The sequence below is a fragment of the Chiloscyllium plagiosum genome, unplaced genomic scaffold, assembly GCF_037043375.1.
Source record: "Chiloscyllium plagiosum isolate Xiang-an unplaced genomic scaffold, Cpla_swu_hap1 HiC_scaffold_25, whole genome shotgun sequence".
Taxonomy (NCBI): domain Eukaryota; kingdom Metazoa; phylum Chordata; class Chondrichthyes; order Orectolobiformes; family Hemiscylliidae; genus Chiloscyllium; species Chiloscyllium plagiosum.
In genome coordinates this window covers 24,205,757-24,226,426 of record NW_028270163.1, presented here as the reverse complement: position 1 = coordinate 24,226,426, position 20,670 = coordinate 24,205,757, and the positions used below count along the sequence as shown (strand labels likewise).

Below are 20,670 nucleotides of genomic sequence, written 5' to 3'. Positions count from 1 at the left end.
CCTCTGACCAGTGGAGTGCCAAAAGGATTGGTGCTGAGTCCACGACTTTTTGTCATTTATATAAATGATTTGGATGTGAGCATAAGAGATATAGTTAGTAAGTTTGCAAATGACACCAAAATTGGAGGTGTAGTGGACAACGGGATCTTGATCAGATGGGCCAATGGGCTGAGGAGTGGCAAATGGAGTTTAATTCAGATAAATGTGAGTTGCTGTATTTTGAGAAAGCAGGACTTATACACCTTAATGGTAAGGTCCTGGGGAGTGTTGCTGAACAAAGAGATCTTGGAGTGCACGTTCATAGCTCCTTGAAAGTAGAGTCACAGGTAGATAGGATAGTGAAGGCAGTGTTTGGTATGCTTTCCTTTATTGGTCAGAGTATTGAGTACAGGAGTTGGGAGGTCATGTTGCAGCTGTACAGGTGATTGGTTAGGCCACTTTTAGGTCTCCTTCCTATCGGAAAGATGTTGTGAAACTTGAAAGGGTTCAGAAAAGATTTACAAGGATGTTGCCAGGATTGGAGGATTAGAGCTATAAGGAGAGGCTGAACAGGCTGGGGTTGTTGTCCCTGGAGTGTCAAAGGCTGAGGGGTGATCTTATCGAGGTTTATAAAATCATGAGGGGCATGGATAGGATAAATAGACAAAGTTTTTCCGTGGGGTCGGGGAGTCCAGAACTAGAGGGCATAGGTTTAGGGTGAGAGGGGAAAGATATAAAAGGGACCTAAGGGACAACGTTTTCACGCAGAGGGTGGTATGTGTATGGAATGAGCTGTCAGAGGAAGTGGTGGAGCCTAGTACAATTACTGTATTTACAAGGCATTTGGATGCGTATATGAATAGGAAGGATTTGGAGGGATATGGGCCGAGTGCTGGCAGGTGGGACTAGATTCGGTTGGGATATCTGGTCGGCATGGAGGGGTTGGACTGAAGGGTCTGTTTCCGCGCTGTACGTCTCTATGACTTGGATAAAATATTCAGTCCTAATATCTCCCATGTGGCTTTGTGTCAAGATCTATTTGGTAATGCCTTTAGGAAACACTTTGAGACCTTTTATGCCAAAACGGGTGTTTTTCTCTCCCTCCTACCCTCTTTTCCCATATCTCTCAATTCCCTTTCCTATTCTGTTCTAAGGTGTACTTCTTCTTAGCTCAAGTTTGACTTGTCCTTTCAGCTGTTGGATTGACTCACTGAGCAATTGGTGGAATTGCAGGACAATGCAAGGTCCTGTTATAGTGCTTTATTTTTTGAAATGCATGTGGCAGCAAACCTAGATGCTGCCAATACTCCGCATGCATTTTTACATTTTATCGAAGCATTGCTTTCCTATCCTGGTATGTGCCATGAGATGCATATTTTTGCTCATGTTTCTATAAGCTCATGTGTTTCATATGCCTCTCATTACAGCATCGTCCTGAATAATTGGTGGTTTGTGGCTCACCTGACAGACTTGTTGGATCATTGCAAACTCCTCCAATCCCATAATCTTCAGTGAGTGTGTATGCTTAATCTACTGGGTTATGTGTTTGCATGCAGTTTGTCAATCTGAGCTTGAATTTTGCCCGACAATAATGTACTATATTACTGGTACTTCTGAGCTGTGCTGTTGACAGGCTGCTGCTTAACATTTCTCTATGTGTTCACTCACTGCAGTGCAGTTAGTGTCCAACTTATCTGTGCAGTTCGGAAAAAGACTTAAAGGAAATAATGTTCTGAAACAGTGATGTTTGCGGTTTTGGTTTTTAATTTAAGAGGACTTCTTGTCTGGTTGACCCCAGGTCCCACCTCAGTGTGGTTTCAGTTTGGATTTGGGTCACATGGCTGTGTTCCAGGATGAGGTTGCAACCCAAATCCCATCAGTCCTTGTTATAAAAGGATCTCTGGGCTCAGGTCCCACCACTCTGCATGAATGAAAAGAAAACAGAATGAGAATAAATGGAACATTCTCAGGTTGCAAGGCTGCGACTTAGGGGATACTGCAAGAATCAGGGCAGCACAGTGGCTCAGATGTTAGCATTGCTGCCTCACAATGCCACGGACCTGGGATCGATTCCACCCTCGGATGACTGTCTGTGTGGAGTTTGCACATTCTCCCCATGACTGCATGCGTTTCCTCCCACGGTCCAAAGATGTGCAGGTTAGGTCGATCGGCCGTAATAAATTGTCCATAGTATACAGGGATGTGCAGGCTAGGTGGGTTAGCCATGGGAAATGCAGGGTTACAGGGATAAAGTGGGGGTGGTGAGTCTGGTTGGAAGGCTCTTCGGAAGGTCCATGTGGACTCAAGGGGCTGTGTGACCTGTTTCCACACTGTAGGGATTCTATGAGTCTGTGCATGGGTTAAACTGACCATAATCTCTATCAGCCATTTGCATGTGGAAGCCAAAAATAATATGTCCAAGTTTGTGGATGACACAAAAAATAGTTGGACATGTGATTTGTCAAGAGGATGCAATACAGCTTCAAGAGGATTTGGACAGAATTGGGGAGTGGACAAGAGCATTATAGATGAAATAGAATAGAACTGAAAGAACAGTGTATTTCTTAAATGGTGAAACTTCATATTTTACTTTATTCTTTGATGTGATGTGAGTATCACTGACAAGGCCAGCATTTGTTGCTGATCCTTAAATGGCTTTTGAACTGAATGGCTTGCTAGACAATTTCAATGAGTAGTTGAGAATGAATGTCATTGCTTTGAGTCCGGTGCTTCACATGGGCCAGATGGGTAAGATTGGCAGATTTCTGGCCATAAAGGGCATTAGTGACCCAGGTAGGTATTTACAACAATCCATGATAATCTCATGGTGATCATAACTGAGACAAACTTTGAATTCCAAATGTATTAATTGGAAGCTAAATTCCTACAACTGCTGGATTTGAACCTGTGTCCAGCACACTTGCCTGAATCTGTAGATTACTGAAGTGATTTTATTAGCATTACAGTATCAGCATCTCTGCAATGAAATTGGGAAGTGATGATGTTGAAGGAGAATTTGGGGATGTCTTTGTTCAAATCACTGAAAGCTGACGTGCAGTAGCAGCAAGTGACTAGGAAGACTCAGAAGAGATTTGAGCACAAGAGCAAAGACATCTTGCTTTGATTGTGTGAAATACTGGTGCGAGCACATCCGGAGTATTGAATGCAGTTCTGATCCCCCTGCCTAAAAAAAGTTGTTCTTGCCATGGAGGGAGGTCACCAACTGATTCCAGGGATGGTATTACTTTCTGATAAAGAGAGATTGAGGAGACTGGTTTGTATTTTCCAGAGTTTAGTAGGATGAGACTAAGAACGTAGAAACTTCTTACACTGTTTGACCAGGTTGATGCAGAAAGACTGTTTTCCCCTATAGGAGGCAGGGTCTAGAACCATGCGGCACTTTATCAGGATAAGGGGCAGGCCATTTGGACTCAGATGAGGAGGAATTTCTTTGAATTGCATTCCAAGGCTTGACATTCAAGATTGTCGTCAAATTTCGCAAGAGACTATAATGTGCTTTCCTTGTGTTTTTTTTCTCATTGATAGTTTTGGTTCAAACCTTCGTGAATTCCTCATTCTGGAATATGCCTCTGGACTCTTCAACCACAACAGGTGAGTCATTCATGAGCTTTTATTTTCAGTGAAACAACACTATTTCTAAGTCATGCTAATTATAATCATGTGGCATGGTGGCACAGTGGTTAGCACTGCTGCCTCACAGCGTCAGGGACACTGTCTGTGTGAAGTTTGTATATTCTCCCTGTGCCTGCATGGGTTTCTGCCACCTACTCTGGTTTCCTTCCACAGTCCAAACATGTGCAGATCAGTGGATTGGCCATGCTAAAATTACTTCATAATGTCCAGGGATGTGCAGGCGAGATGGATTAACCTGGTAAATGTGGGGTTATGGGTAAATGGTTGGCAGTGGGGTTTGGGGGTTGCGTGGGATACTCCACAGCGGGTTGGTGCAGACTTGATGGGCTGATTGATGTCTGTCTGCACTGTAGGGATTCTATGATTCCTTAAACCCATGTACTTTGCTTTAGGGGTTGGTGTAGAGATTTCTGTATTGCTCTTCATGAGTTAATATTGTATCTTTTCTGTTGAATAATTTCAGCCTCTGGCAATTGGCTGTAGATTATTTTGACCACTGTCCACAATTTGGTCGCATTTACCTGGAACTTTATATTGAACGTGTGCCTCTGACCACTGAACGCAAGGCACTAAAAGTATTGAGAATATGTGAGCAGCGGCAGATGACGGAGCAAGGTAATAAGCTAGTATGGAGACAAGATCTCTCAGTATACATTCGTTTAGCTGACCGTGATGGGTAAACAGGACATGTTCATCTGAATTTTGTGGATGTGTGAGATGTTAATGAAGGGAGATGGGGAGCTTTCACTCTTTTCTCACTGTCTGACAGCTCCCAGATGACACAGGATACCTTTGCAAACAGCTATTCGTTCTCCTCTTGCTAAGTGATTCTGTCAGCACCAACACTCCCAATGGTTTTTTTTCACCCCATCCTATCATCAACCCCTTTTGACAACACTACTCAGCTGCACCCTCTGCACTGTGCTCTGAAATTCTGTTACTCCACTTGATTTCACTTGATGGCATCTATTTGCCCCCTAGTGCTCCCATAGCCCAGAATGTGCTGCCTCACCATGTATTTTTCTAGACCTTACTGCCCACTTCCCTGAACTTCTCCTGGGTCATTTATGTTTCATCCATCATCTTTACATTATCTGATAATTATTTCCTTGTTCTTAGTGGGACTCTGTTGTGTGAAATTAGCTAATGGCCACATTTCCTGCTTTACAGCAGTGGATATACCTTTTCAAAACAAAAAGTACTTAATAGACATTGCAGGGCTTTATGATATCCTGTGGATATATACAAAGTGTTATATTGCTGCTGATCACTTGCTCTTGTCTACAATGATAATTGACCCAGAATCATGTTTACTAAGTTTCTGAACTACATTGTCACCTCATCCATGGTGTATTAAAACATTCAGTTAATTAATTCTCCCTTGGGGCCACTTGTGACTTGAAAGATGTTCCCTAACATCTCCTCATATACTGCACATAACAATTGAGATGTTAAATTGATTAATGAACACCAGTTTGGAATAATCAAATGACCACAAAAAAAATGAATGCGTCAAATAATTTGCAATGAAAGATATTACTGTCACATCTAGTGTGGTTAGTTTGTAATAAAAACATTTTGACTTGTTAAATTTCTGAATCTGTGGAACTAAAGCAACATGTAGGAGAAAGCAGGGCAGAAGTGGGTACTACAGATGCTGGAGATTAGAGTGTAGATTAGAGTGGTGCTGGAAAAGCACAGCAGGTCAGGCAGCATCTGAGGAACAGGAAAATCAACGTTTTATCAGGAAGGGCTTTGTAGGCAAAAGCACATTCCCTGACTGTCAGTCAACAATGGCACAGGCAACCTACTATGTACATGATACATCCATAACAGTTCACGTAAAATACCAACAAAGATTACAACTTAATAATCTATATAGAGAAAAGGAAAGGAAATTAGTCATTCACTGCTAATGGTGGAAAATAGGAATGTAAGAAATAGGGACATTTGTAGGCCATTTTGCCTCTTGAGCTTGCTCCACCATTGAAAAGATCAGGAATGATCTGTTGTGGCCTTAACTCCACATTCCTGCCCGCCCGCCCGCCCTCCATAATCTTTGACGTCCTTGTTCATCGAAAATCTGTCTCAGCCTTAAATTTAATGGTGGGATTCTGCTGCTCACTGGGGAAGAAAATTCCAAAGAATATTGACTCTCTAAGAAAAATTTCTCTTAATCCTGGTCTTAAATGGAAGAAACCATATTTTTAAGCAATGTTTTCTTGTTCAACGGTATTACCCTCACTGAATACCTCACTTTCAACAATTTGGGCTCACCACTAATGAAAAACTGAACTGGACCAGCCATGCACACTGTGGCACCAAGAAGAAGTCAGACACAAGGAATTCTAGTTACTCACGTGCAAGGTACAAGTCAGGAATACTCTGCACTTGCGTCAATGAGTGCGGCTCCAGCATGAATCAGAGCTTAACACAATCTGGATGAAACAGTCTGCTTGATTGGCATCTCTTCCACAATATTCACTCCCTTCACCACTGAAGCACAGTGGCAGCAGTGTGTACAACTTCAAGGTGCACACTAATAACTCACCAAGACTCCCTTGACAGTACTTTCCAAACCCATGACCTCTACTATTTAGAAGGACAAAAGCAGCCAATACATAGGAATACCTCCATCTGTAAGCTACCCATTAAGCTGCATACCATCCTGAATTGGAAATATAATCGTGTTCTTCACTGTTACAGGCTAAAAGATTGGAACTCACTTTTTAACAGCACTGTTGGGTGCACAAACATCCCAAAGGGCTTCAGCACTTCTGCCCACTTCAGGAATCTTGCTGCCCACTTATCCAGTGTAATTAGGGCTGAGCAATAAATCCTGGCCACACCCAGTGACGCTCACATTCTGTAGACAAATAAGAAGAAAAGGTACTACATCCTTTTCTGGTGCTGTACAACAATATTCCATTATATACCATATTCCTTATTTTTATGCAGGTGCCCATCTCCTAATCACATTAGTTTCCACCTTCTCCACCCACACCGTGAGGATATAAATCCCATTCCTGTTGAGGGGCAATGCAAAGGCTAATTTTAAATTTGTCTGCAGTAGTCAACTTTTCACCATTAAAAAAAAATTCTGATTTTTTTTCCTTGGCTCCAAACTTGATGACCTCTCGATTCCCACGGTGATCACTCTGCTATCGCTCATTGAAACTCCCAACATCTTTCTTTCAAGCTTCAGCTTTTACCTACACTTCTTAAAAATTGGCTTAACTTAGTGTTGTCAGTAAATTTAGACATAACAGCTCTCAATTCTTTCTTCGAGATCATTTATAAGTGCTGTGAGTAATTTAGGCCCAGTATAAATTCATGGGAGATATGCCACATCATTTTGAGCACACCTCATTATCCTCAGTCAGACTCCCACCTCCAACAGTTCCAAAACCACTCCAAAACGTTGACTTTGTTTCATGTGCTGGTATTTTCAGGGTTGTTGTGTAAAGTTTGTGTGTGTGTGTCTTTCTGCAGTGAGGAGCATCTGTAAGATCATGGCAATGAAAGCTATGCGCAACAACCGACTGGGATCAGCTCTGTCGTGGAGTGTGCGAGCAAAAGACTCATTCTTTGCAACCCTCATCTCAGACAGGTTTGTAACTTTACACATTTGGTAGCAGTCTACCATTCTCCTCTGTCTGTGTTTTCAGTTTTGCCCCTTTTGATGACAACCAGTGGTGCCTGTGATCAACTGATGCTCACCTAATAAACTCTTGGCAGCAACCGTTGGCAGACTGTTTGATCTTGCCAAAGTATAGGCAAATGTTTGATCATGAAAACTATCACATAGTTCTATCTTGAACTACTTAATATCCATGTGCATACAGTGTATCAGAATTTATTGAAACTGATCACGAATGATAGTCCTGGATAATCTTTTCCAGCAACCAGTGTAGCATTGAGGCCAGTTGTAGCAAGTGAATATGAATACCATTTTTACTAACAAGGACATATGGGAGATGCTTTGTTTTTGACTTTTATCATGATAGTTAAAATTGCTATTTACCTGGAGCCTTCCCTTTTTGGTTGTCAATGTTTGATTTCAGTGTAGAACCAATGTTGTGTAATTGTTCAAACAACCCAAAGGGAAGGTGAACAGCGATCCTACTTTCTCCACAAGACCATAGAAATTAGGAGCAGAAGTAGACTTCTTGGCCCTTTGAACCTGCCTTGCCAGTCAGTAAGTTTGAGGGTGATCTGGTTCTGCTCTTAACTCCATTTTCCAGTCTATCCCCTGTAATCTCTGATGTCCTTTTGAGAAAGTGACTCAGAAAAATAAATTCTCCCCATTTTACTCTTAATGAGAGATATCTGATTTTTAATTGCTATCCCACAGTTTTAGACCCCCCCAATATAATTGAGGGAAAATGAGCGATTAATCTTAAGAATTGAACTCCCAAGTATTGAACCATGTGCTGTTGGATGAACCATTCAGTTGAGGAGTGCTTGGGTCTGTGCTCACTCAGCGGATTTAGTGACAGTCTACAGTCATGGATTGTCAATTCAGCTGGATGTGCACTGCACACGTAATAGCAACATTACACTCACACTCAAGATCCTTATTCCTCCAACAGTGGATAAAATCAATTTTTTGATTTACTTATTTCATATATTTTGGTGGTACTCCTATTATAGCTGTTGATACAAAAGGATTGGAATTCTTCTTACAGACTCCAATCACCAATGAGCACCTCCAGGACCAGGTTGTCAGTGTCTCTTGCATTATTTCCGGTTGAATATACCAGATTGATATTTTCCCATTTCCCACTTATACTGCCCTGTGTCCTTTCATGTCTTTCAGCAGTTTGGTTCTCTGGGCTAGTTCCATTTCACGTTTGAATCTTGAGAGAGGAAGTTTGCTTGCTGGCTGGAGTAATTGCTAACTACAGTGCTAATAAAGACACTGGCTTATTTTACAGGTTACTTCAGGATTACTCTGTTAAAGGATGTTTTTCTGACTTTGACTTGATTAGCAACCTAGGATCTTCAATGCTGCTGAGTGATCGACTGACCTTCCTTGGTAGGCAGACTTCATTCTCTAATCTCTTAGCATAACCTATGCTCTCTGTGACGGAGGGTTCAATTTATTATGGCTTGTACTTGTGTTACACCTTGTATGCTTGAAACAATGGGAACTACCTCAGACATAGATTCTGTATTCTCTAATTGAGTGCTGCATTGGAACATAGCCATGGGGAGAGGAATTCGTCTGAAACTAATGCAGGGCTAGGAGAGAGATTGGAATAGGCGGATTAGTCGAGGATTGACGTAGGGCAATGGGAAGGGTATGGCAATGGGGACAATTTTGGATTCCTTCAGTGAACAGCAAACAGATTGGAACAAATGATCTCCTGTGCAGTACATCACCACTTCCTTCGATCACCTCCTTCGACTTGGGTGTTGCAGTTAACGGGCACGTTGATGAGGTAGGACATTATGCTGAATGAGACTTGGTGGCAGCACTCTTTGGTTTTCCAAAGCTCCTCAGAGCTTCTGAGTCTCTCAGTTTGAAAGATCTGAGCTAATGACTGGGCTGAGATAGCTGAGGGATGACCTGTTTTATATCTTTCAAGTGTGAAGAGATTTGATAGGCTCGGTCAGAGTGAAAATGTTTTCACTTTTGAGGGATTCCAAACTAAGGGCTATAATATAAAACAGTTACTAGTAAACCAAAAAGGGGTATTCAGAAACTTCTTTACCCAGACAGTGGTCTAAAGGGGAAACTGACTTACAGGGAAGATAATTCTAGAGATGTATTTAAGGGAAAACTAAGTAAAAACATGAGAGAAAGGAATATAAGGATATGCTGTTACAGTGAGATAAGGGGAATGGAAGGAGCTCATGTAGATCATAAGCATTGACATGGACCAGTGAGGTGAAATGATCAGTTTGTGTGCTGTGTATTCTCGGCAATATAATACAGTATGGTTTCCTGTTGACAGGGAAGTATTGTGAGTTTCACAAGCTGTATGGAGAGATGCAATTTACAAAAGCTGCTAACCTACTGCTTTCACTGATGACTGCCCGCATTGCTCCACGATCTTTCTGGATGACATTGCTCTTGGACGCTCTTCCCATGATGGAGCAGAAAGAGGTTTGATTTTTGCTTGATGCTGGATTGTTTTAGTAATTCTGTTCATTTTCAATAATTGGCCCTGATTAGTTGAGACAAAGAACGGAGAAAATTATAGCACAGGAACAGGCCCTTTGCCCCTCCAAGCCTGCGCCAATCCAGATCCTCAGTCTAAACCTGCTGCCTATTTTCTAAAGATCTGTATCCTTTTGCTCCCTGCCCATTCATGTATCTGTGTAGATACATCTTAAATGATGCTATAATTTCCACCTCTACCACCTTCGCTGGCAACGCGTTCCAGCCCTCACCACCCTCTGTGTAAATAGCTTTCCACATATATTTCCCCTAAATCTTTCCCCTCTCACTTTGAACTCGTGACCCCTAGTAATTGAGTTCCGCACTCTGGGGAAAAAAGCTTCTTGCTATCCACCCTGCCTATACCTCTCATGATTTTGTAAACCTCAATCAGGTCCCCCTTCAACCTCCTCCTTTCTAATGAAAATAACCCTAATCTATTCAATCTCTCTTACTAGCTAGCATCCTCCATACCAGACAACATCCTAGTGAACCTCCTCTGCACCATCTCAAAGCATCCAAATCCTTTTGGTAATGTTGCGACCAGAACTGTACACAGTATTCCAAGTGCGGCCGAACCAAAGTCCTATACAACTGTAACATGACCTGCCAACTCTTGCACTCAATACCCCGTCCAATGAAGGAAAGCATGCTGTATGCCTTCTTGACCACTTTATTGACCTGCGTTGCCACCTTCGGGGAACAATGGACCTGAACACCCAAATCTCTCGGTACGTCAATTCTCCCCAGGACTTTTCCATTTACTATATAGTTTGCTCTTGAATTGAATCTTCCAAAAAATGCATTACCTCACATTTGCCCGGATTGAACTCCATCTGCCATTTCTCTGCCCAACTCTCCAATCTATCTATATTCTGCTGTATTGTCTGACAGATCCCTTCACTATCTGCTACTCCACCAATCTTGGTGTCATCTGCAAACTTGCTAACAGGTAACCAATACCTTCCTCCAAGTCATTTATGTATATCACAAACAACAGTGGTCCTAGCATGGATCCATGTGGAACATTACTGGTCCATTTTGAGAAACTCTCTTCCACTACTACTCTCTGTCTCCTATTGCCCAGCCAGTTTTCTTTCCATCTAGCTATAAAACCCTGGACCCCATTGCGGCTTCACCTTCTCCAGTCTTCCATAGGGAATCTTATCAAACGCCTTACTAAAGTCCATGTACATGACATCTACAGCCCTTCCCCCATCAATCAACTTTGTCACCTCCTCAAAGAATTCTATTAGGTTTGTAAGATGTGACCTTCCCTGCACAAATCCATACTACCCATGACTGATAAACCCATTTTCTTCTACATGGGAATAGATCCTATCCCTCAGTATTTTCTCCAGCAGCTTCTCTACCACTGACATCAGGCTCACCAGTCTATAATTACCTGGAGCATCCCTGCTACCCTTCTTAAACAAGGTAACAACATTAGCAATTCTCCAGTCCTCCGGGACCTCACCATGTTCAAGGATGCTGCAAAGATATCTGTTAAAGCCCCAGCTATTTCCTCGAATACTTCCCTCAGTATCCTGGGGTAGATCCCATCCTGACCTGGGGACTTGTCTATCTTAATGCCTTGTAGAATACCCAAAACTTCCTCCCTCCTTATGCTGACTTGATCTAGAGTACTCAGATCTATCCCTAACCTCAATATCCATCATGTCCTGCTCCTCGGTGAATACCGATGCAAAGTACTCAATAAGAATCTCACCCATTTTCTTTGACCCTATGCATAACTTTCCTCCTTTGTCCTTGAGTGGGCCAACCCTTTCTCTAGTTACTGTCTTGCTCCTTATATATTAAAAAAAAAGCTTTGGGATTTTCCTTAACCTTGTTTGCTAAAGATATGTCATGACTCCTTTTAGCCCTCTTAATTCCTCATTTCAGATTGGTCCTACATTCCTGATATTCTTCCAAAGCTTCGTCTGTCTTCAGTAGTCTAGCCCTTATTTATGCATTGTTTGTCCTCTTAGCTAGTCTCACAATCTCACCTGTCATCCATGGTTCCTTAGCCTTGCAATTACGATCCCTCATTTTCACAGGACCATACCTCTCCTAAACTCTAATCAACTTCTCTTTAAAAGCCTCCCACATGTCGAATGTAGATTTACCTTCAAACAGCAGCTCCCAATCTACATTCGCCAGCTCCTGCCGAATTTTGGTATAGTTGGCCTCCCACCAGTTTATCTCTCTTCCTTTAGGACCACTCTTGTCTTTGTCCATGAGTATTCTAAAACTTATGGAATTGTGATCAACATTCCCAAAGTAATCCCCAACTGAAACATCAACCACCTGGCCGGGCTCATTTCCCAACACCAGGTCCAGTACAGCCCCTTCCCGAATTGGACTACTTACGTACTGCTTTAGAAAACCCTCCTGGATGCTCCTTACAAATTCTGCTCCATCTAGACCTCCAACACGAAGTGAATCCCAGTCAATGTTGGGAAAATTAAAATCTCCTATCACCACCACCCTGTTGCTCCTACATCTTTCCATGATCTGTTTACACATTTGTACCTCTAGTTCATGTTTGCTGTTGGGAGGTCTGTAGTACAGCCCCAACATTGTTACCGCACCCTTGCTACTTCTGAGCTCTGCCCATATTGCCTCACTGCTCGAGTCTTCCATAGTGACCTCTTTCGACGCTCTAGCAACGCTCCGAAAGCTAGTGTGCTTCCAACTAAACCTGTTGGACTATAACCTGGTGTTGTGTGATTTTTAACTCTTTCAGCACAGCTGTGATGTCCTCTTTGACTAGTAATGCAACTCCTCCACCCCTTTTACTTCCCCCTCTATCCCGCCTGAAGGATCGATATCCTGGGATGTTTAGCTGCCAATCATGCTATTCCCTCAACCAAGACTCAGTAATAGCAATAACATCATGTTCTCAGGTACTAATCCAAGCCCTAATTTCATCCACCTTACTTACTATACTTCTTACATTAAAACAAATGCACCTCAGACCACCAGTCCCTTTGCATTCATCATCTGCTCCCTGCCTTCTCTTCCCCTTATTCATGCTGACTTCATTATCTAGTTCCTTACAGGCTTTAGTTACTGCTTCCTTACTGTCCTCTAACCTAATTTGAGATGTGTGTTGTTCCCTAACCATACTTGCATCCCCTTGAGTGAGAGCCTGGATCTAATAGGAAGTACAGAGAAAGCAAGGGTAATATGGGTTGCTCAGTCCACATTTGTTCCGAGTCATGAACATACAAATTCGGAGCAGAATTAGACCATTTTGCCCCTCAAGCCTGCTCCACCATTCAATAGGATTATGGCTGATCTGTTGTGTTTTGAACTCCCGATTCCCAATACCCCCAATCATTTTGCTTCACTTGCTAAACAAGAATCCACCTACTTCCTCTTAATAATATTCTATGACCCTGCTTTTCCCACTTCGAAGTTGCACAGCCCTTTTAGAGGCTGAGATTGAAATGTGTCATTAATGTAATTGGGTGAGAAGAGGAGAATCTCAGTGGTTAGCACTGCTGCTCCACGGCGCCAGGGACCTGGGTTCAATTCCCGCCTCGGGCAACTGTCTATATGGGGTTTGCACATTCTCCCCATGTCTGCGTGGGTTTCCTCTGGGTGCTCCGGTTTCCTCCCACAGTCCAAAGATGTGCAGGTTAGGTGAATTGGCCATGCTAAATTGCCCATAGTGTTAGGTGCAGGAGTAAATTTAGAGAAATGGGTCTGGGTGGGTTGCTGTTCGGAGGGTCATTGTGGACTTGTTGGGCCAAAGGGGCTGTTTCCACACTGTAGGGAATCTAACCTAATCTATTCATATTCAGTAGTTGATTCTTCATGTTGTCAGGGTAACAACTATTTGCCTAGTCAGTGTCACCAAAATCGAAATCCAATCTGGTGTTTGATGGGGACAATGTAGAGGATGCTATACTCTGTATTTAACATTGTACTGTACTTGACACAGGAGTGTTTATCACATGTGTAGAGGGAACTTTACTCTGTGTCTGAACCAATGCTTATCTGTTTTTAGGAATGTTCGATGATAGTATAATTTATCCCTTTTCCAGCTTTGACATCCTTCGTGTTGACAATCTAATGTAGATGTAAAGTTGCATAATTTTGTATTTGTCTTGGTTGTTGCAGCAGGAAATAAGAGTATCATTGATTTAATCTGCTGTATTTCTGATTGTTGGAATTGCAACATTGTGAGCCTGTGCTATTGCAGGAGGAGTGAATGTTGGTGCTGTATTGTTACACAATGAATCATGTAAACTGGAACCCTGGCTTCTCGGAGTGAGGATGCTGCAGGATTAAATATTGTCATATTTTCTGGAAGAGATCATTGCATTTTGTACCCGTTTGTTCATTGTTTTGTTTCTCTTGAATAGGTGATATTTTCCTCAGAGCAGACGTACGCACTCATGCACTGTCTGGAGGATGTGACAGCTGATGAGACTGAAAGCGAAAGGGAGATGAGAGCTGTGGGGGTAAGAGGCAACTTTATTCAATCTATGCAATGTACTCTCTCTAACAGCTAACAACTCAACAGCTAACACGTCCTGGGAAATGTCTGAGAGTCATTACTGATATAAACATCGGAATCGGAGGAAGATAGTCAGCCCCCCCCCCCACTCCCTAAAGACATTTTTCTGATTTTTGATTAGATCAAGGCTAATTGTTGTTACAATTCTATCTATCTGCTCTGGTTCTGTAACCTTTTAATACTCTTGCCTAATAAAAATCTGCTGCTTGAACCTTTTCAGTTTTACCTCTGACTCAACAATTTTTGAAGACATTTCCAGGTATGAAAGAGGAAGTACTTCCTGACATTGTCCCTGAATAACTTTGCTGTAGTTATTTTTGTTAACCTGTTTGGATACATTATGATGTACCTCAAAGGCAGGTGGGACTTGAACCCTAAATGTCTGGCTCAGAGGTAGAGATAACCACTGCAGCTCAAGGCTCTGTACTCTTCTACTAAAGGAGATAGTTTCTCTTGATTGAATTATGCTAAGAGCTCAATTACATCACCACTTAATATTTTATATTGATAAGAATACAAGCCAGGTCAATGCAATGTGCCTTGTAATTTAATTCTCTAAACATTACGAATTGATGTTGCTCCAAGGCATGTTTATCCCACCTGGGATGTTCATAATTGGGTTAGACACTGGACAGAGGAGGAGTTGGTGATGCTGGAATGAGGTGGACAGTGTGTGTTGGGGAGGGACTGAGATTAATTCTGTGACAGCTCATACTGGTAATTTAGAGTTCTTGTTTTTACCTGTCCCAGGGTGAAGATGAGGTGGAGACAACACAACTGGGCCTCCTCCGATTGGCTTTCACTCGGAATCTGGCAAAAGCCATTGTGCAAGAGGGAACGCACCAGGGATCCTGAAATTAGGCTGGAATTACAACCTGAGCATGTGATCCACCAGCCCAGTTTGATCCATGGGCTGTCTGCTAGCCTGGGTTAACCTTGAGCCTGGGCTTGTAAATAAAGGTTGCATTTTTCCATAGTTTTGAATCTTGTAAAGAAATTCACAATTAAAGCATTTTGTATCCAAGTGCATTGTTTGGTACTTTGTTACTGTGACTAGCTGCAGGCCGAGTTGAAGCTCGAGGGAGTCGGCTACACATTTATGACCTTGTGTTTCTGACAGTGTTACCCCAGTTCTTGAAAGTGCTATCTTGTTTATGCTGAATACCCAGAGTTGGGATTAGGGAAGTGGATTATATGACAATCAGCCTCTGCTGACTTTGTTTTTGCTTTGTGAGGGCTGACAGCTACTTGCGTCTGTCGTCAGTGACCCCATTGTTGTCTAGACTGAGTTTAGTTAACTGCAGCAACTGGAATTTAAGCAAATGATCTGACTGTTAAAAAGGTTGCTTCACCATGTTGTAGGGGCCCATGTTGCCTGGGCAGCAGGCAGTCTGTGGGCTCAACTATATTTATTGCAGGCAATGGATGGGATTCAGTTTCCTTGGCACATCCAGACTTGATGCAGGTTTTCCTTCTCTATCCTCTTTGTTCCTTCATGCCTGAATCTTCCCCCTTATGCAGAACAGCATGGGTTCTGTTCTGTCCTATACCAGAGACATATATCATCTGTGTCAGTGTGAGAACAGGAGAACATATGGCCACCTCAAGTCATTTCCCAAGATTGACTGTCTTCTGCTTCAACTATATTTTTCTGCAAGCTCCCCAATATTCTTTAATTTCCTCAGATACCAAAAATCTGTCCTTCCCAATCTTAATTACATTCAATGATGGAACATCCAAAGGCATCTGGAGTGGAGAATTCCAAAGATTCATAAATCTTCAAGTTAAGAAAAAAATCTCATTTCAGTTTTAAATGTTTGATCCCTTCTGAGAAGCATGTATTCTTCTAAACTCCAGAGAATAGACCAAATTCACTCAGGTTATCAGCCCAGGGCCAAACCTGGTGAACCTTTGCTATACTGCTTCTTAAAGTATATCCTTACTTAAATTCCCGAGTTGTGGGCTAAATCATCATTTATTGTCCATACCTGATTGCCCTTGAGAAAGTAATAGTGAACTGTTGAAGCCCATGAGAGTGGGTACATGCAGTGCTGCTGGAGAGTTCAGGATTTTGACCAAATATGTTCATGATATTGTGGTCTTATCAAGATCCTTGTAGCAATATTTTTCCTTATTCTTATACTCCAGTGAAGTAACAATTCATATGGCTTCCTGATTACTTGTTGTACATCTACACTAATTATTCCTGTATGAGTCCTTCTGAACATTAACATTTACAAGTTTCCTGCCTTTGGAAAAGCTAGTCTGCTTTTCTGTATTTAATACCAAATAAATAATCTCTCATTTATCCCAACATGAAATTCTACTTGCCAATTTGTTGTTTAATCACAACCCGTTTATCACTCTTCGCAGCCTGTTTGTATCCTCCTTATAGTTTACATTCCCTGAAACCAATTGCTGACTGTCATGAACATTTCTGCAAAAATTTGATTGAAAACAGTGATGACTGGCTTAATCATGTGGGCCTCAGTCTGAGATTATAGAAAAAACAGAATGCAGAGTGTATGTTCCTTAGAGGTGAAAAGGTCAATTTTTGACTTGCCATACCCTGGAGACTCCACAAGGCTCCAAGTGTTGGAGTATTTAGTCAAAGAACATAAACTCGTCCCTGCGAATGAGGCCAGCATATTCCCTTACCTTCCTCATCAGGCCAAACAAACCACAGCAGTTAACTACACCATTGCATTATATCATGTCAGATCTGTATCTAAATTCCATCTAACTGCTTTGGTTCTATGATCCACACGACCATGAACACTAATTAAGGTTTTCATTTTTAACCCCTTTAATTGAAGGGTACTGGAAGTTGAAGGCCAACATTCTATCAATTTGTGATTTTGTGTGCTAGATCTCTCTGCTCCCCCACAATTCCTAAATTCTTACCATTTATAAAATACTCTTGATTTCAGTCTTCAATGTAAGGCATTTAGCCTCCCACTGAGATTCCCTGGGTAGAGACCCCAAGGGTGTGTATTTTGAAGCAATAATGGCCAAGACTCAGCTCCACTTGAGTTATAACAGCTGTGTTCCTACCCAATTCTCATCGCCCCTCGACCCTAAATTTTCTTAGCACTCATGGTGGGATCACAGCAATTTTAAAGCCTTGAAATCAAGTCATTGTGAACAGATGTGGGAAGCAATAAAAAATGGCCCTTTTCAAATTTACTTTGTGCTATTGTCAATAAACTTGGAGCAATAGCTCTCTATTCTTTCATTTGTCATTTATAACAATAGTGGGTAGCTGAAGTGCCAGTACATATACCAGTAAGCAAATCTTGTCAATGTAAATTCTCATCCCCCATATCTATAACCTACCTGCCAACAAAGTGCTTGCCTATTTACTTAGTTTTTAAAATATTAAACACTGTTGAATATCTTCTGGAAGCTCAAATAAATAATATCAAAATTTCTTTTCTGGGGTGGAGAAAGGAGAGAAAAGAATTGAGAAATCAAACCTAAAATGAAACTGAACTTTATTGAAATCGTGCAAATAACAACACAGCTCTAATATTTACAAATTCTGAGCAGAAACCGCACTGGATGTAGAGCGATATGTTCAGGAATAAAATTTTTTTGATTTTGAACAATAAATACATTATACAAAGCAGCAGCAACAACACATGACTGCACTGGAAGTCACATCTTAATTGACCAAACGCTGTGCAAAACTGGCAGCTTGTGCTGAGTGTTAGACTTGAGGAATTGGAGTGAATAAGGAAGAAGAGACTGAAGCAGAGTTATTCGCATAGTTGTTCATAGTGCATGCTCTCTTCGTGAATGACAATTAACACTGGACAACACAAGCACTGAGAGAAGACAACTGAATATTGGAGACACTTAAGTCAGTGACAGGCTGTTCACAGCCAAGCATTGACACCAGTGATGATTTAGTGAGATATCCAGCTACCCAAGAAATTAAAGCTGTCAGTGGAGAAAATGGAATGTACAGTATCTCATTTGGAGGAAGCCGATTAGTTTCAACTGAGTTACAGCAAAGAGATCAGAAGAATTCATACCTCAGCTTGATAAAATTGGTAAAAGGTTGAATTAGATTACCATAGATGCATTGAGTGCTTCACAAAACTTTTGAGCTTCGGAAAGCTGTGTAAAGAAGATGCAGTGGTTTGAGAATGTCCTACTCCACAGGGGCTTGACTCAGCCTCAAAACTTTGCAGTTGACTGGGTCACTTATGCAGGATGCACTCTTATGGGGACATACCCCAGGTACTGACCTGATAATCAATCATACTATTAGATGTTTGTACTCGACTAAGCAAGGAAATAAAAGGGATTTTCAAATACTTGGGGATCACCAATAGATTGCCATGATGAACACAGTACAGACAGAGTTCATTGTCATTCAGGTGAAGCCACTGGGATACCAGGAAGAAAAAACAGGATGGAATTTTAATAGAAAGGAGAGTAGATATCGGGTGAGAGATTTTCCCTATTGATGGGGAGGAACTGTGTAATAACGAGTGGTTGGAAAAGGAGCTTAAAGTGGACATACTCCTGTCCCAATCACTGGCCATCACATGCTGTATCATCATTGTAAATGATGGAGAACATTGATACAACCTCAAGCTTCTATACCAAGATCAGTGCCATGATAGTCTAATGGCTCTTGCTTCTCTATATTACCAATGTTTGCTCCTTCTGCAGGTTAGACTTTTCTGATGGGACATTGTGGTTTCCTCAACCGGGAAGGCTGAATTAGGTAGGGTGAATGCTTTGGGAACACCATCAAGAGTGTGAGCATGAACCTTATCTGCTGAGCAGAAGTTAGTCTCCATCCTGATTTTGACCTCCTACACATCATTTCATTGATGTTAAATGGAAGCTTGAGATCAGAACCCATATTTTGATGAGGCACTTTACAGCATTCCAGACACAACACTAAGTTCAACAATTTCAGATTATAATCCATTTTTTCACAAGCAGCTCTTCATGATAATTCAATTTTTTGTTTATTTGAACCATCGCCATCTCTTATGTTCTTGCAACATCATCTTGCACCTTTTGATATTTAGTCTTTCCGGCTTCTGACCCTCTCACAGACCGTTCCTGTTATTCCTTCCTCCCTTCCCATTTCTTTGCCTTTGTGACTTGTTTAAAATCTATTATATCTCAAACTATTTCCAACTTTCACCCAATATCATCAAGCGGAATCATTTGTTTCCCTTGCACAGATGCTGTTTGAGTGTTCCCTGCATTTTAAAATTTTATTTCACTGTCCTAAGAGTGCTGATTTTCCTCAGGAGTGACCCAAGGCAGTGATTATCACAGCAGAGTCCAAAGCTGGTCCTCCATTTGGTGTCTGGACATTCACATTTCTAGCCAGGGTCACTGGATGGCGATCAAGAGCAGGAACCTGGGTTGCATTGAGAATTCCAATGAGGAAGCCTCGATACTTAGGGAACTCCGCAATGTGAGGATCTAATATGAGCTGTAATTTCAACCAGTTGCTCAATGAAGTTTCTAGCTGATAACTGCAGCATTAATTGACCCTTTCATAATAATGATAGAAGCCTCTGATGAGGAGCGGATTTGGAGTGATTTTGAGTACAAGTGTAATACGTTCAGCTGTGCAATAAAACAGCCAAGTCAAAGGCCACATCCAGCCTGCTACAGACATGGACCTCAAACTCAGCTTACAATTTGTTCCTTCATCAATTCCAGCTGCAATCAGACGGCACAGTGCTTCAGTTAGGCAACCCAAGTGCTTCAAGCAAATGGAGGTGTTTGGTGTACTGGAAACTATGAGTGACGCTGAAGGGTCAAAGACATCCCCATTTTTCAGCTGGGGGGAACTGGTCCACCTCACCCATCTCCGAGCACAACTGCTGTCCCATTGTAAAAGTTAGCTTGTATCTCAGTTTGACTTTCTCCTATAAATGCAAACACACAAAAGGAGCCAAGAACAAAGTCACCCACTTAAAGCTGATCATTCTCGTACAAAGCAAAATATATTCGAACCTGGGGTAATAAAGAGTCAAAGAAGGTGGGGCAGGTTGAGGGAAGAATAGAGGAAGAAATATGGAGAAGAGGGGAATGGCACAAGGGAAGGGAGCAAGTTAAGGGGCTAGAGAGACTTCTAGAGACTGGGGAGAAAGCAGGAATATGGAATTGAGATAAAGGATCAAAGATGTTGGTGAAACAGATGCAAAGACAGGGGCCATGGCAGGAGTGCAAAGTTGGGAGACTGTACATTCGGTGAACTAAACATCTGATCTGTGTCAGGCTGAAATAAGGGGACATATAAACCAGACTTCTTTTTGGGCGGCACGCTGGCTCAGTGGTTAGCACTGCTGCCTCACAG

The 20,670-nt window shown here is 41.9% G+C and overlaps 2 protein-coding genes across 2 annotated transcripts in view; one reads left to right on the top strand and one right to left on the bottom strand.

Annotated features, from left to right (window-relative positions):
• The window catches only part of nup85 (nucleoporin 85), a 51,181-nt gene extending 35,827 nt beyond the window's left edge, over positions 1-15,354 (top strand). The window contains exons 12-19 of the mRNA XM_043714537.2: positions 1,407-1,490; positions 3,526-3,591; positions 4,097-4,248; positions 7,126-7,243; positions 8,571-8,671; positions 9,594-9,745; positions 14,176-14,274; positions 15,081-15,354. Of these exons, the coding sequence (XP_043570472.1) occupies positions 1,407-1,490; positions 3,526-3,591; positions 4,097-4,248; positions 7,126-7,243; positions 8,571-8,671; positions 9,594-9,745; positions 14,176-14,274; positions 15,081-15,185 (877 nt within the window). The 3' untranslated portion in view covers positions 15,186-15,354. The remainder of the gene's footprint in view (positions 1-1,406; positions 1,491-3,525; positions 3,592-4,096; positions 4,249-7,125; positions 7,244-8,570; positions 8,672-9,593; positions 9,746-14,175; positions 14,275-15,080) is intronic.
• A 2,453-nt stretch (positions 15,355-17,807) lies between these two features.
• Positions 17,808-20,670, bottom strand: part of gga3b (golgi associated, gamma adaptin ear containing, ARF binding protein 3b) — a 38,285-nt gene continuing 35,422 nt past the window's right edge. The window contains exon 17 of the mRNA XM_088000511.1: positions 17,808-20,239. Coding sequence (XP_087856637.1) covers positions 20,129-20,239 — 111 coding nt within the window. The 3' untranslated portion in view covers positions 17,808-20,128. The remainder of the gene's footprint in view (positions 20,240-20,670) is intronic.